This window comes from Heptranchias perlo, chromosome 7 (genome assembly GCF_035084215.1).
Source record: "Heptranchias perlo isolate sHepPer1 chromosome 7, sHepPer1.hap1, whole genome shotgun sequence".
Lineage (NCBI taxonomy): Eukaryota > Metazoa > Chordata > Chondrichthyes > Hexanchiformes > Hexanchidae > Heptranchias > Heptranchias perlo.
In genome coordinates, this window is record NC_090331.1 from 98,056,980 (window position 1) to 98,074,872 (window position 17,893).

At 49.0% G+C, this 17,893-nt stretch overlaps 1 protein-coding gene across 1 annotated transcript in view; it reads left to right on the forward strand.

Annotated features, from left to right (window-relative positions):
* cps1 (carbamoyl-phosphate synthase 1, mitochondrial) overlaps positions 1–17,893 on the forward strand; it is a 345,020-nt gene that overhangs the window by 111,520 nt on the left and 215,607 nt on the right. The window contains exon 18 of the mRNA XM_067988237.1: positions 9,028–9,146. Within this exon, the coding sequence (XP_067844338.1) occupies positions 9,028–9,146 (119 nt within the window). The remainder of the gene's footprint in view (positions 1–9,027; positions 9,147–17,893) is intronic.

A 17,893-nucleotide genomic window follows, 5' to 3' on the forward strand; every position in this document is an offset into this window, starting at 1 on the left:
CGGCGATATATTTCCAAGTCGGGCTGGTGTGTGACTTGGAGGGGAACGTGCAGGTGGTGTTGTTCCCATGTGCCTGCTGCCCTTGTCCTTCTAGGTGGTAGAGGTCGCGGGTTTGGGAGGTGCTGTCGAAGAAGCCTTGGCGAATTGCTGCAGTGCATCCTGTGGATGGTGCACACTGCAGCCACTGTGCGCCGGTGGTGAAGGGAGTGAATGTTTAGGGTGGTGGATGGGGTGCCAATCAAGCGGGCTGCTTTATCTTGGATGGTGTCGAGCTTCTTGAGTGTTGTTGGAGCTGCACTCATCCAAGCAAGTGGAGAGTATTCCATCACACCCCTGACTTGTGCCTTGTAGACGGTAGAAAGGCTTTGGGGAGTCAGGAGGTGAGTCACTCGCCACAGAATACCCAGCCTCTGACCTGCTCTCGTAGCCACAGTATTTATATGGCTGGTCCAGTTAAGTTTCTGGTCAATGGTGACCCCCAGGATGTTGATGGTGGGGGATTCGGCGATGGTAATGCCGTCGAATGTCAAGGGGAGGTGGTTAGACTCTTGTTGGAGATGGTCATTGCCTGGCATTATCTGGCGCGCATGTTACTTGCCACTTATGAGCCCAAGCCTGGATGTTGTCCAGGTCTTGCTGCATGCAGGCTCGGACTGCTTCATTATTTGAGGGATTGCGAATGGAACTGAATACTGTACAATCATCAGCGAACATCTCCATTTCTGACCTTATGATGGAGGGAAGGTCATTGATGAAGCAGCTGAAGATGGTTGGGCCTAGGACACTGTCCTGAGGAACTCCTGCAGCAATGCCCAGGGGCTGAGATGATTGGCCTCCAACAACCACTACCATCTTCCTTTGTGCTAGATATGACTCCAGCCACTGGAGAGTTTTCCCCCTGATTCCCATTGACTTCAATTTTACTAGGGCTCCTTGGTGCCACACTTGGTCAAATGCTGCCTTGATGTCAAGGGCAGTCACTCTCACCTCACCTCTGGAATTCAGCTCTTTTGTCCATGTTTGAACCAAGGCTGTAATGAGGTCTGGAGCCGAGTGGTCCTGGCGGAATCCAAACTGAGCATTAGTGAGTAAGTGCCGCTTGATTGCACTGTCGACGACACCTTCCATCACTTTGCTGATGATTGAGAGTAGATAGGGCGGTAATTGGCCGGATTGGATTTGTCCTGCTTTTTGTGGACAGGACATACCTGGGCAATTTTCCACATTGTCGGGTAGATGCCAGTGTTATAGCTGTACTGGAACAGCTTGGCTAGAGGGGCAGCTAGTTTTGGAGCACAAGTCTTCAGCACGACAGCCGGGATGTTGTCGGGGCCCATCGCCTTTGCTGTATCCAGTGCACTCAGCTGTTTCTTGATATCACGTGGAATGAATCGAATTGGCTTAAGACTGGCTTCTGTGATGGTGGGGATTTCGGGAGGAGGCCGAGATGGATCATCCACTCGGCCCTTCTGGCTGAAAATGGTTGCTAACGCTTCAGCCTTGTCTTTTGCACTCACGTGGTGGACTCCGCCATCATTGAGGATGGGGATGTTTGCAGAGCCTCCTCCTCCCGCTGGTTGTTTAATTGTCCACCACCATTCACGACTGGATGTGGCAGGACTGCAGAGCTTTGATCTGATCCATTGGTTGTGGAATCGCTTAGCTCTGTCGATAGCATGTTGCTTCCACTGTTTAGCATGCATGTAGTCCTGAGTTGTAGCTTCACCAGGTTGGCACCTCATTTTTAGGTACGCCTGGTGGTGCTCCTGGCATGCTCTTCTACACTCCTCATTGAACCAGGGTTGATCCCCTGGCTTGTTGGTAATGGTAGAGTGAGGAATATGCCGGGCCATGAGGTTACAGATTGTGCTGGAATACAATTCTGCTGCTGCTGACGGCCCACAGTGGCTCATGGATGCCCAGTTTTGAGCTGCTAGATCTGTTCTGAATCTATCCCATTTAGCACGGTGGTAGTGCCACACAACACATTGGATGGTGTCCTTAGTGTGAAGACGGGACTTAGTCTCCACGAGGACTGTGCGGTGGTCACTCCCACCAATACTGTCATGGACAGATGCATTTGCGACAAGTCGTTTGGTGAGGACGAGGTCAAGTAAGTTTTTCCCCTCGTGTTGGTTCGCTCACCACCTGTCGCAGGCCCAGTCTGGCAGCTATGTCCTTCAGGACTCGGCCAGCTCGGTCAGTAGTGGTGCTACCAAGCCACACTTGGTGATGGACATTGAAGTCCCCCACCCAGAGTACATTCTGTGCCCTTGCTACCCTCAGTGCTTCCTCCAAGTGGTGCTCAACATGGAGGAGGACTGATTCATCAGCTGAGGGAGGGCGGTAGGTGGTAATCAACAGGAGGTTTCCTTGCCCATGTTTGACCTGATGCCATGAGATTTCATGGGGTCCAGAGTCAATGTTGAGGACTCCCAGGGCCACTCCCTCCTGACTGTATATCACTGTACCGCCACCTCTGGTGGGTCTGTCCTGCCGGTGGGACAGGACATACCCAGGGATGGTGATGGAAGAGTCTGGGACATTGGCTGAAAGATATGATTCTGTGAGTATGGCTGTGTCAGGCTGTTGCTTGACATGTGGGACAGCTCTCCCAATTTTGGCACAAGTCCCCAGATGTTAGTGAGGAGGACTTTGCAGGGTCGACTGGGCTTGGTTTGCCTTTGTCGTGTCCGGTGCCATGTGGTCTTTCCGGTTTTATTCTTATTATGACTTTTCGTAGCGAGATTTTACAACTGAGTGGCTTGCTAGGCTATTTCAGAGAGCAATTAAGAATCAACCACATCGCTGTGGGTCTGGAGTCACATGTAGGCCAGACCGGGTAAGGACAGCAGGTTTCCTTCCCTAAAGGACATTAGTGAACCAGATGGGTTTTTACGACAATCCAGTAGTTTCATGGCCACCATTACTGATACTAGTATTTTAATTCCAGATTTTTATTTAATTAATTGAATTTAAATTCCCCAGCTGCCGTGGCGGGATTTGAACTCATGACTCTGGAATTTTAGTCCAGGTCTGTGGATTACTCGTCCAGTAACATAACCACTATGCTACTGTACCCCTGGGTCGGACAGTCCCACTCACTGACCCATATTACAGTACGGTTCCCTGGGTCGGACAGTCCCTCTCTCTGACCCGTATTACAGTACGGTTCCCTGGTCGGACACTCCCTCTCTCTGACCCATATTACAGTATGGTTCCCTGGGTCGGACAGTCCCACTCACTGACCCATATTACAGTACGGTTCCCTGGGTCGGACAGCCCCACTCTGTGACCCATATTACAGTACGGTTCCCTGGTTTGGAGAGTTTGTTTTTATTCGTTCATGGGATGTGGGCGTCGCTGGCGAGGCCGGCATTTATTGCCCATCCCGAATTGCCCTTGAGAAGGTGGTGGTGAGCCGCCGCCTTGAAACGCTGCAGTCCGTGTGGTGAAGGTTCTCCCACAGTGCTGTTAGGAAGGGAGTTCCAGGATTTTGACCCAGTGACGATGAAGGAACGGCGATATATTTCCAAGTCGGGATGGTGTGTGACTTGGAGGGGAACGTGCAGATGGTGTTGTTCCCATGTGCCTGCTGCCCTTGTCCTTCTAGGTGGTAGAGGTCGCGGGTTTGGGAGGTGCTGTTGAAGAAGCCTTGGCGAGTTGCTGCAGTGCATCTTGTGGATGGTGCACACTGCAGCCACAGTGCGCCAGTGGTGAAGGGAGTGAATGTTTAGGGTGGTGGATGGGGTGCCAATCAAGCGGGCTGCTTTATCTTGGATGGTGTCGAGCTTCTTGAGTATTGTTGGAGCTGCACTCATCCAAGCAAGTGGAGAGTATTCCATCACACCCCTGACTTGTGCCTTGTAGACGGTAGAAAGGCTTTGGGGAGTCAGGAGGTGAGTCACTCGCCACAGAATACCCAGCCTCTGACCTGCTCTCGTAGCCACAGTATTTATATGGCTGGTCCAGTTAAGTTTCTGGTCAATGGTGACCCCCAGGATGTTGATGGTGGGGGATTCGGCGATGGTAATGCCGTCGAATGTCAAGGGGAGGTGGTTAGACTCTTGTTGGAGATGGTCATTGCCTGGCATTATCTGGCGCGCATGTTACTTGCCACTTATGAGCCCAAGCCTGGATGTTGTCCAGGTCTTGCTGCATGCAGGCTCGGACTGCTTCATTATTTGAGGGATTGCGAATGGAACTGAATACTGTGCAATCATCAGCGAACATCTCCATTTCTGACCTTATGATGGAGGGAAGGTCATTGATGAAGCAGCTGAAGATGGTTGGGCCGAGGACACTGTCCTGAGGAACTCCTGCAGCAATGCCCAGGGGCTGAGATGATTGGCCTCCAACAACCACTACCATCTTCCTTTGTGCTAGGTATGACTCCAGCCACTGCAGAGTTTTCCCCCTGATTCCCATTGACTTCAATTTTACTAGGGCTCCTTGGTGCCACACTCGGTCAAATGCTGCCTTGATGTCAAGGGCAGTCACTCTCACCTCACCTCTGGAATTCAGCTCTTTTGTCCATGTTTGGACCAAGGCTGTAATGAGGTCTGGAGCCGAGTGGTCCTGGCGGAACCCAAACTGAGCATCAGTGAGCAGGTTATTGGTGAGTAACTGCCGCTTGATAGCACTGTCGACGACACCTTCCATCACTTTGCTGATGATTGAGAGTAGATAGGGCGGTAATTGGCCGGATTGGATTTGTCCTGCTTTTTGTGGACAGGACATACCTGGGCAATTTTCCACATTGTCGGGTAGATGCCAGTGTTATAGCTGTACTGGAACAGCTTGGCTAGAGGGGCAGCTAGTTTTGGAGCACAAGTCTTCAGCACGACAGCTGGGATGTTGTCGGGGCCCATCGCCTTTGCTGTATCCAGTGCACTCAGCTGTTTCTTGATATCACGTGGAATGAATCGAATTGGCTGAAGACTGGCTTCTGTGATGGTGGGGATTTCGGGAGGAGGCCGAGATGGATCATCCACTCGGCACTTCTGGCTGAAAATGGTTGCTAACGCTTCAGCCTTGTCTTTTGCACTCACGTGGTGGACTCCGCCATCATTGAGGATGGGGATGTTTGCAGAGCCTCCTCCTCCCGTTAGTTGTTTAATTGTCCACCACCATTCACGACTGGATGTGGCAGGACTGCAGAGCTTTGATCTGATCCATTGGTTGTGGAATCGCTTAGCTCTGTCTATAGCATGTTGCTTCCGCTGTTTAGCATGCATATAGTCCTGAGTTGTAGCTTCACCAGGTTGGCACCTCATTTTTAGGTACACCTGGTGGTGCTCCTGGCATGCTCTTCTACACTCCTCATTGAACCAGGGTTGATCCCCTGGCTTGTTGGTAATGGTAGAGTGAGGAATATGCCGGGCCATGAGGTTACAGATTGTGCTGGAATACAATTCTGCTGCTGCTGATGGCCCACAGCGCCTCATGGATGCCCAGTTTTGAGCTGCTAGATCTGTTCTGAATCTATCCCATTTAGCACGGTGGTACTGCCACACAACACGTTGGATGGTGTCCTTAGTGTGAAGACGGGACTTAGTCTCCACGAGGACTGTGCGGTGGTCACTCCCACCAATACTGTCATGGACAGATGCATTTGCGACAAGTCGATTGGTGAGGACGAGGTCAAGTAAGTTTTTCCCCTCGTGTTGGTTCGCTCACCACCTGTCGCAGGCCCAGTCTGGCAGCTATGTCCTTCAGGACTCGGCCAGCTCGGTCAGTAGTGGTGCTACCAAGCCACACTTGGTGATGGACATTGAAGTCCCCCACCCAGAGTACATTCTGTGCCCTTGCTACCCTCAGTGCTTCCTCCAAGTGGTGCTCAACATGGAGGAGGACTGATTCATCAGCAGGAGGTTTCCTTGCCCATGTTTGACCTGATGCCATGAGATTTCATGGGGTCCAGAGTCAATGTTGAGGACTCCCAGGGCCACTCCCTCCTGACTGTATATCACTGTACCGCCACCTCTGGTGGGTCTGTCCTGCCGGTGGGACAGGACATACCCAGGGATGGTGATGGAAGAGTCTGGGACATTGGCTGAAAGGTATGATTCTGTGAGTATGGCTGTGTCAGGCTGTTGCTTGACTAGTCTGTGGGACAGCTCTCCCAATTTTGGCACAAGTCCCCAGATGTTAGTGAGGAGGACTTTGCAGGGTCGACTGGGCTTGGTTTGCCTTTGTCGTGTCCGGTGCCATGTGGTCCGATGCCGGGTGGTCCGTCCGGTTTTATTCTTATTATGACTTTTCGTAGCGGGATTTTACAACTGAGTGGCTTGCTAGGCTATTTCAGAGATCAATTAAGAATCAACCACATCGCTGTGGGTCTGGAGTCACATGTAGGCCAGACCGGGTAAGGACAGCAGGTTTCCTTCCCTAAAGGACATTAGTGAACCAGATGGGTTTTTACGACAATCCAGTAGTTTCATGGCCACTCCCTCTCTCTGACCCATATTACAGTACGGTTCCCTGGGTCGGACAGTCCCACTCACTGACCCATATTACAGTACGGTTCCCTGGGTCGGACAGTCCCTCTCTCTGACCCGTATTACAGTACGGTTCCCTGGTCGGACAGTCCCACTTTCTGACCCATACTACAGTACGGTTCCCTGGGTCGGACAGTCCCTCTTTCTGACCCATATTACAGTACGGTTCCCTGGTCGGACAGTCCCACTCACTGACCCATATTACAGTACGGTTCCCTGGTCGGACAGTCCCTCTCTCTGACCCGTATTACAGTACGGTTCCCTGGTCGGACAGTCCCACTTTCTGACCCATATTACAGTACGGTTCCCTGGTCGGACAGTCCCACTCACTGACCCATATTACAGTACGGTTCCCTGGTCGGACAGTCCCACTCACTGACCCATATTACAGTACGGTTTCCTGGGTCGGACAGTCCCACTCACTGACCCATATTACAGTACGGTTTCCTGGGTCGGACAGTCCCACTCACTGACCCATATTACAGTACGGTTTCCTGGGTCGGACAGTCCCACTTACTGACCCATATTACAGTACGGTTCCCTGGTCGGACAGTCCCACTCACTGACCCATATTACAGTACGGTTTCCTGGGTCGGACAGTCCCACTCACTGACCCATATTACAGTACGGTTCCCTGGTCGGACAGTCCCACTCACTGACCCATATTACAGTACGGTTCCCTGGGTCGGAGAGTCCCACTCTCTGACCCATATTACAGTACGGTTCCCTGGGGCCGGACAGTCCCTCTCTCTGACCCATATTACAGTACGGTTCCCTGGGTCGGACAGTCCTACTCTCTGACCCATATTACAGTACGGTTCCCTGGGTCGGACAGTCCCACTCTCTGACCCGTATTACAGTGCGGTTCCCTGGGTCGGACAGTCCCACTCTCTGACCCATATTACAGTACGGTTCCCTGGGTCGGACAGTCCCACTCTCTGACCCATATTACAGTACGGTTCCCTGGGTCGGACAGTCCCATCTCTGACCCATATTACAGTGCGGTTCCCTGGTTTGGAGAGTCCCACTCACTGACCCATATTACAGTACGGTTCCCTGGGTCGGACAGTCCCATCTCTGACCCATATTACAGTGCGGTTCCCTGGGTCGGACAGTCCCATCTCTGACCCATATTACAGTACGGTTCCCTGGGTCGGACAGTCCCACTCTCTGACCCATATTACGGTACGGTTCCCTGGGTCGGACAGTCCCTCTCTCTGACCCATATTACAGTACGGTTCCCTGGGTCGGACAGTCCCTCTCTCTGACCCATATTACAGTACGGTTCCCTGGGTCGGACAGTCCCTCTCTCTGACCCATATTACAGTACGGTTCCCTGGGTCGGACAGTCCCACTCTCTGACCCATATTACAGTACGGTTCCCTGGGTCGGACAGTCCCTCTCTCTGACCCATATTACAGTGCGGTTCCCTGGGTCGGACAGTCCCTCTCTCTGACCCATATTACAGTACGGTTCCCTGGGTCGGACAGTCCCGCTCTCTGACCCATATTACACTGCGGTTCCCTGGTTTGGAGTGTCCCACCCACTGTCCCATATTACAGTACGGTTCCCTGGGTCGGAGAGTCCCACTCACTGACCCATATTACAGTACGGTTCCCTGGGTCGGAGAGTCCCTCTCTCTGACCCATATTACAGTACGGTTCCCTGGGTCGGACAGTCCCACTCTCTGACCCATATTACAGTACTGTTCCCTGGGGTCGGACAGTCCCTCTCACTGACCGATATTACAGTACGGTTCCCTGGGTCGGAGAGTCCCATCTCTGACCCGTATTACAGTGCGGTTCCCTGGGTCGGACAGTCCCATCTCTGACCCGTATTACAGTGCGGTTCCCTGGGTCGGACAGTCCCGCTCACTGACCCATATTACGGTGCGGTTCCCAGGGTCGGACAGTCCCACTCTCTGACCCGTATTACGGTACGGTTCCCTGGGTCGGAGAGTCCCACTCACTGACCCATATTACGGTACGGTTCCCTGGGTCGGACAGTCCCATCTCTGACCCGTATTATAGTACGGTTCCCTGGGTCGGACAGTCCCACTCACTAACCCGTATAACATTACGTTCCCATGGTCAGGCAGTCCCACTCTCTCTCTATCTGGTCCCCAGTGGAGGTACTTCAAGTGCCAACTTGAGGCATTGAGTAAGGGCAGGTTATTTGACCCTGGGTGGGGGTGTGGTGTTTGTCACCTGAGCTGTCTCCTGTCCTCACCTGCCCCCCACAGTCATAGTTTGCAGCAAGTTCACCGCATCAGGACCGGGGAACCGGGCTGGTGACTTATTTCCAATTGGATGATGTGTAAGTTAAAAGTAAGAGGGGGTCATCGCCAAAATGTTCCAGCTAAAAAGCCACAACTTTCATCGAGTTGTATCTCGGAGGCTGATGATTTTCGTTCTCTTTTGTTAAGGGATCCTGCGTGATATTTTCTTCTTTATGTACCTGTCAGTAAGATAGCTGGTTTTTGACCCAACAGATTACTAACCGCGGCTGTATTTTCTTCCTTCTGCAGGCATTACACAGTGGGATCTCAGTGGATGAGATATATGACCTGACAGCTATAGACAAATGGTTCCTCTACAGACTCAAGCGAATCGTGCTGTTGGAAAAAGAGTTAAGCCAACAAAACAGGTAATAGAGCCCGGTGATATAACCTGTAATAGAACCCGGTGATACGGTGATATAACCTGTAATAGAGCCCGGTGATACGGTGATATAACCTGTAATAGAGCCCGGTGATACGGTGATATAACCTGTAATAGAGCCCGGTGATATAACCTGTAATAGAGCCCAGTGATACGGTGATATAACCTGTAATAGAGCCCGGTGATACGGTGATGCAACCTGTAATAGAGCCCGGTGATACGGTGATATAACCTGTAATAGAGCCCGGTGATACGGTGATATAACCTGTAATAGAGCCCGGTGATACGGTGATATAACCTGTAATAGAGCCCGGTGATACGGTGATATAACCTGTAATAGAGCCCGGTGATATAACCTGTAATAGAGCCCGGTGATACGGTGATATAACCTGTAATAGAGCCCGGTGATACGGAGATATAACCTGTAATAGAGCCTAGTGATACGGTGATATAACCTGTAATAGAGCCCGGTGATACGGTGATATAACCTGTAATAGAGCCCGGTGATACGGTGATATAACCTGTAATAGAGCCCGGTGATACGGTGATATAACCTGTAATAGAGCCCGGTGATACGGTGATATAACCTGTAATAGAGCCCGGTGATACGGTGATGCAACCTGTAATAGAGCCCGGTGATATAACCTGAAATAGAGCCCAGTGATACGGTGATATAACCTGTAATAGAGCCCAGTAATACGGTGATATAACCTGTAATAGAGCCCGGTGATACGGTGATATAACCTGTAATAGAGCCCAGTGATATAACCTGTAATAGAGCCCGGTGATACGGTGATATAACCTGTAATAGAGCCCGGTGATACGGTGATATAACCTGTAATAGAGCCCGGTGATACGGTGATATAACCTGTAATAGAGCCCGGTGATACGGTGATATAACCTGTAATAGAGCCCGGTGATACGGTGATATAACCTGTAATAGAGCCCGGTGATACGGAGATATAACCTGTAATAGAGCCTAGTGATACGGTGATATAACCTGTAATAGAGCCCGGTGATACGGTGATATAACCTGTAATAGAGCCCGGTGATACGGTGATATAACCTGTAATAGAGCCCGGTGATACGGTGATATAACCTGTAATAGAGCCCGGTGATACGGTGATATAACCTGTAATAGAGCCCAGTGATACGGTGATATAACCTGTAATAGAGCCCAGTGATACGGTGATATAACCTGTAATAGAGCCCAGTGATACGGTGATATAACCTGTAATAGAGCCCAGTGATACGGTGATATAACCTGTAATAGAGCCCAGTGATACGGTGATGTAACCTGAAATAGAGCCCAGTGATACGGTGATATAACCTGTAATAGAGCCCAGTGATACGGTGATATAACCTGTAATAGAACCCAGTGATACGGTGATATAACCTGTAATAGAGCCCAGTGATACGGTGATGTAACCTGTAATGGAGCCCAGTGATACGGTGATATAACCTGTAATAGAGCCCAGTGATACGGTGATATAACCTGTAATAGAGCCCAGTGATACGGTGATATAACCTGTAATAGAGCCCAGTGATACGGTGATATAACCTGTAATAGAGCCCAGTGATACGGTGATATAACCTGTAATAGAGCCCGGTGATACGGTGATATAACCTGTAATAGAGCCCAGTAATACGGTGATATAACCTGTAATAGAGCCCGGTGATACGGTGATATAACCTGTAATAGAGCCCGGTGATACGGTGATATAACCTGTAATAGAGCCCGGTGATACGGTGATATAACCTGTAATAGAGCCCGGTGATACGGTGATATAACCTGTAATAGAGCCCGGTGATACGGAGATATAACCTGTAATAGAGCCTAGTGATACGGTGATATAACCTGTAATAGAGCCCGGTGATACGGTGATATAACCTGTAATAGAGCCCGGTGATACGGTGATATAACCTGTAATAGAGCCCGGTGATACGGTGATATAACCTGTAATAGAGCCCGGTGATACGGTGATGCAACCTGTAATAGAGCCCGGTGATATAACCTGAAATAGAGCCCAGTGATACGGTGATATAACCTGTAATAGAGCCCAGTAATACGGTGAAATAACCTGTAATAGAGCCCAGTGATACGGTGATATAACCTGTAATAGAACCCAGTGATACGGTGATATAACCTGTAATAGAGCCCAGTGATACGGTGATGTAACCTGTAATGGAGCCCAGTGATACGGTGATATAACCTGTAATAGAGCCCAGTGATACGGTGATATAACCTGTAATAGAGCCCGGTGATACGGTGATATAACCTGTAATAGAGCCCAGAGATACGGTGATATAACCTGTCATAGAGCCCGGTGATACGGTGATATAACCTGTAATAGAGCCCGGTGATACGGTGATATAACCTGTAATAGAGCCCCGTGATACGGTGATATAACCTGTAATAGAGCCCGGTGATACGGTGATATAACCTGTAATAGAGCCCTGTGATACGGTGATATAACCTGTAATAGAGCCCAGTGATACGGTGATATAACCTGTAATAGAGCCCAGTGATACGGTGATATAACCTGTAATAGAGCCCGGTGATACGGTGATATAACCTGTAATAGAGCCCGGTGATATAACCTGAAATAGAGCCCAGTGATACGGTGATATAACCTGTAATAGAGCCCAGTAATACGGTGATATAACCTGTAATAGAGCCCAGTAATACGGTGATATAACCTGTAATAGAGCCCAGTGATACGGTGATATAACCTGTAATAGAGCCCAGTGATACGGTGATATAACCTGTAATAGAGCCCAGTGATACGGTGATATAACCTGTAATAGAGCCCAGTGATACGGTGATGTAACCTGAAATAGAGCCCAGTGATACGGTGATGTAACCTGTAATAGAGCCCAGAGATACGGTGATATAACCTGTCATAGAGCCCGGTGATACGGTGATATAACCTGTAATAGAGCCCGGTGATACGGTGATATAACCTGTAATAGAGCCCGGTGATACGGTGATATAACCTGTAATAGAGCCCGGTGATACGGTGATATCACCTGTAATAGAGCCCGGTGATACTGTGATATAACCTGTAATAGAGCCCAGTGATACGGTGATATAACCTGTAATAGAGCCCAGTGATACGGTGATATAACCTGTAATAGAGCCCAGTGATACGGTGATATAATCTGTAATAGAGCCCAGTGATACGGCGATATAACCTGTAATAGAGCCCAGTAATACGGCGATATAACCTGTAATAGAGCCCAGTGATACGGTGATATAACCTGTAATAGAGCCCATTAATACGGTGATATAACCTGTAATAGAGCCCGGTGATATAACCTGTAATAGAGCCCGGTGATACGGTGATGTAACCTGTAATAGAGCCTGGTGATACGGTGATATAACCTGTAATAGAGCCCGGTGATACGGTGATATAACCTGTAATAGAGCCCGGTGATACGGTGATATAACCTGTAATAGAGCCCGGTGATACGGTGATATAACCTGTAATAGAGCCCGGTGATATAACCTGTAATAGAGCCCGGTGATACGGTGATATAACCTGTAATAGAGCCCGGTGATACGGTGATGCAACCTGTAATAGAGCCCGGTGATATAACCTGAAATAGAGCCCAGTGATACGGTGATATAACCTGTAATAGAGCCCAGTGATACGGTGATATAACCTGTAATAGAGCCCGGTGATACGGTGATATAACCTGTAATAGAGCCCAGTGATACGGTGATATAACCTGTAATAGAGCCCAGTGATACGGTGATATAACCTGTAATAGAGCCCAGTGATACGGTGATATAACCTGTAATAGAGCCCGGTGATACGGTGATATAACCTGTAATAGAGCCCAGAGATACGGTGATATAACCTGTCATAGAGCCCGGTGATACGGTGATATAACCTGTAATAGAGCCCGGTGATACGGTGATATAACCTGTAATAGAGCCCGGTGATACGGTGATATAACCTGTAATAGAGCCCAGTGATACGGTGATATAACCTGTAATAGAGCCCAGTAATACGGTGATATAACCTGTAATAGAGCCCAGTGATACGGTGATATAACCTGTAATAGAGCCCATTGATACGGCGATATAACCTGTAATAGAGCCCAGTAATACGGCGATATAACCTGTAATAGAGCCCAGTGATACGGTGATATAACCTGTAATAGAGCCCATTAATACGGTGATATAACCTGTAATAGAGCCCGGTGATACGGTGATATAACCTGTAATAGAGCCCGGTGATACGGTGATATAACCTGTCATAGAGCCCGGTGATACGGTGATATAACCTGTAATAGAGCCCGGTGATACGGTGATATAACCTGTAATAGAGCCCGGTGATACGGTGATATAACCTGTAATAGAGCCCGGTGATACGGTGATGGAACCTGTAATAGAGCCCGGTGATACGGTGATATAACCTGTAATAGAGCCCAGTGATACGGTGATATAACCTGTAATAGAGCCCAGTGATACGGTGATATAACCTGTAATAGAGCCCAGTGATACGGTGATTAACCTGTAATAGAGCCCAGTGATACGGTGATTAACCTGTAATAGAGCCCAGTGATATGGTGATATAACCTGTAATAGAGCCCAGTGATACGGTGATATAACCTGTAATAGAGCCCAGTGATACGGTGATATAACCTGTAATAGAGCCCGGTGATACGGTGATATAACCTGTAATAGAGCCTGGTGATACGGTGATATAACCTGTAATAGAGCCCATTAATACGGTGATATAACCTGTAATAGAGCCCGGTGATACGGTGATATAACCTGTAATAGAGCCCGGTGATACGGTGATATAACCTGTCATAGAGCCCAGTGATACGGTGATGTAACAGGGTCAGTGAAATTTAAACAGATGTTTAGGATTAAAGGTCAGCGTGACAGTGGGGAGACAAAACTCTAAGCCTTTTGAAAGAGTCCAAAGGCACTGCAACCCTTCAGCAGCAGAGGCTGACTGGGCAGCAGGTTAAGAAGTAACGGCCATAAATGTGGGCTTTTGAGGCCACAGCTGTATGGTTCTGACACTGGCCCTCTGCTGCAAGTTATGTGCACGAATCATTGAAGGTGGCAGGACAGGTTGAGAAAGCAGTTAAAAAACATATGGGATCCTGGGCTTTATAAATAGAGGCATAGAGTACAAAAGCAAGGAAGTCATGATGAAACTTTACAAAACACTGGTTCGACCACAACTGGAGTATTGTGTCCAGTTCTGAGCACTGCACTTTAGGAAAGATGTGAAGGCCTTAGAGAGGGTGCAGAAGAGATTTACTAGAATGATTCCAGAGATGAGGGACTTTAGTTACGTGGATAGACTGGAGAAGCTGGGGTTGTTCTCCTTGGAACAGAGATGGTTGAGAGGAGATTTGATCGAGGTGTTCAAAATCATGAAGGGTCTGGACAGAGTAGATGGAGAGAAACTGTTCCCATTGGTGGAAGGGTCAAGAACCAGAGAACATAGATTTAAGGTGATTGGCAAAAGAATCAAAGGTGACATGAGGAAAAACTTTTTTACACAGCGAGTGGTTAGGATCTGGAATGCACTGCCCGAGGGGGTGATGGAGGCAGATTCAATCATGGCCTTCAAAAGGGAACTGGATAAATACTTGAAAGGAAAAAATTTGCAGGGCTACAGGGAAAGGGCGGGGGAGTGGGACTAGCTGGATTGCTCTTGTATAGAGCCGGGACTCGATGGGCCGAATGGCCTCCTTCTGTGCCGTAACCTTTCTATGATTCAGTTCCAGCGTACCAATTATAATGTTCCCCCACTCGAGAGAAAGGTGTCCAAGTACTTTATTTCCCCTTCAATCTGAGTACACTTGTAAGGTTCCTGTGGCTTCTTTATACTTTACCCTCAAATTAAAAACTGTAAGCAGCTCTCTCAGGGTTAGTTTCAGGGTGAACTGGCGCAGAATGGAATTGATAGCTGGTGGGGTGGGGAGTGTATTGTGTGGAGTGCTCGGGACCACAACCAATCTCTGTATGGCGCACACTTGTCTTGCACGGTGTAACGGACTCCCTGGGTGGTCTTCACAGCTGCAATACTTCTCATTAAATGGACTTTATTGCGTTCTCTTAGGCTGGATGCACGTGATGTTTTGTAGATGATGAGCTTGTATTTTGTTACCCCCCGTGAGTCAGGTCAGCTGGGCTTGGTCCCCTTCCCCTGAAGCCAGCACTGCTCTGGACAATGGGAGACTACAGGACTCAATCAGACCGGAGAGGAAGGTCGTGATTTTAAACACCAGGAACATCATGTTTAGTAAATGATGAGCAGCTGATACTGGGGATGGGCACTTTCCACATCAGCTTTACAATCGGAGAGCTTTACAGTACTGAAGGAGGCCATTTGGCCCATTGTACCTGTGCTCGGCTCTCTGAAACAACTCTCTTCTTTTTCTCTGCCCTTTCTCTGCGTATTTCAAATTTTTCTTTTTCAAATATTTATTTACTTCCCCTTTAAAAGCCATTGTGGGTTGCGTTCCTCGGTGTTTCTGGACGGGTATTCCATGTCCTACTAACCATCTCCTAACCGTTTGCTTTTGGTGACCTTACATTGCTGCTCTGTAGTCACAGACTCCCTGACCAGTGGGAATAGAGTTTCTCAATTTACATTTTGAACACCCCTATTAGATCTCCTAATCTGGAGAGTCTCAGTGTCTCTAATCTCACCATAACTAAGGCCCTGGAATCATCTTTAATCTCCTTTATACTCTCTCGGTGGCTTTGCCAAAAAGGTGCCCAAAACGGGACACAGTTTTCTAACTGCAGCCCAACCAATGATTTGTATCGGTTTAAAACGATCCCTTTGTTCTGTGCTGCTATTTATGAAACGGAGAGTTTGAGGCCGGGATTCCCATTGTTTTCAGTGGGAAAGCTGGAAGATGCAAGAAGCAGCTCTCCCATCTATGGAGCAGTGAGCAAGACCTGAATCGAGGATCGGAGAATTAATAATATATTTTAAAAACATTCTTTTGTAAGTAGATTAATTGTCTCTCGAGTGAGTGAGTCCTCCCTCCCTCCCTCCCTGACTGTGCATCACCTTTAATGACTGATTGATAGAATCACTGATATTTAACTCCAAAGTAAGTCTCATCTATGGTGTTAAAGCTGTCTACTCCCTGAGAGATTGATTTACCCAGAGATTGTTAACTTGAGGGCACACAGCAGATAAAGCATCAAGACATTTTGTTGAAAGGGTTAATTTCATGTTGGAATTATTGGCCCCGGAAATGCATGGGGCCATTTAGGCCGGTGTTGCATCCTGGAGACGGGTGGTCCAGCCACTGCCCCTGCTAAAACACCGGGCAGCTCTCCTCCACACACACTGTTGGTTTCACGGTCTACCTCGCGTGTAATATGGGCATGATGCACGACAAGAACCTGGAAAATACAGGTACAGATTTATAAAAGGAAATGGCAGCAGAAAGCTGGTAACTCGTGCAGCTCATGCAAGGCTGAGTCAACGCGTCGGGTAACTCATCCATGGCTCGCCAGATTTGTGGCAGTTTTGAAGACTGTCTTTTACTGGAAGAGCAGGCGCATGGCATTGGAAGGAGGCAGAAATGTTGTTAATGAATCTGACCGTCCGATGTTCCTGGGGGAAATGCAATAAAGCAGAGAAAGACTGCATGATGCCCGTGGGCAGAACCTCAAGTGTCTCACGTGGAGGGAGATGGCAATGGTGTGTATCCCCTCTCTCACTCCAGAACTGCAGACTAGAGCCAACAAAATGTTCAAGGACCTGTGAAAGGCAAGGGACCAGACAGCATAGCAGACATCAGAGAGGTGACTCCCAACAAGGAGCAGGCTGTTGAGTTGGTGGGAGATGAGATGGGTGGGATAGGTACTGGCTGCGGGTGGTGGGTACAGACTTACATAATCTCTGTGGCATCCCTGTAAATCGATAGGCAGCCTTCTCGCCCATCACCATCTCCTTCCTCTCCAAGGGTGATGCTAACTCACTCCTGCTTGTTACTCTTCCTTCCTGTAGACCTGTTGCAGCAATGGTGAGGAGGGACAACAGATGATGGTGGTACAGGAGGAAGGTGGAAGGAATTTCTTCCCGCTGGTCTATAATGATGAGGATGACTATGAGGACCAGATGGAGCAAGATCCTGTCCCATGTTCCTCTGCCTCAACCCCCTCTATCACCCCGTGTCACTTGCCTTCTCAGTCCCACCAACCAGCTCAGATACACTCACCCAGGGGGGAGTTAGATGGTGTTGGTGAGGTTGTGTTTCCGGGCTATGTGTTAAAAATAAATAAATAAATCCCCAATTGGTTCAGCAATGTCCTTTAGGGAAGGAAACCTGCCATCCTTACCCGGTCTGGCTTATATGTGACTCCAGTCCCACAGACTATTCAAGCGACAGCCAAACACAGATCTAATTCTGTGAGTATCACTAACTGTCAGCCTATGTCCCAGCCTCCTGTCACCATCCCTGGGAATGTCCTGTCCCACCAGAGATGGGGGCCCAGTGGTATACAGTTGGGGGGAGTGGGGCAGGCGGGAGTCCTCATCATTGACTCTGGACCCCGTGAAATCTCATGGCTTCAGGTCAAACGCAGGCAAGGAAACCTCCTGCTGATTACCACCTACCGCCCTCCCTCAGCTGATGAATCAGTCCTCCCCCATGTTGAGCACCACTTGGAGGAAGCACTGAGGGTAGTACGGGCACAGAATGTACTCTGGGTGGGGGACTTCAATGTCCATC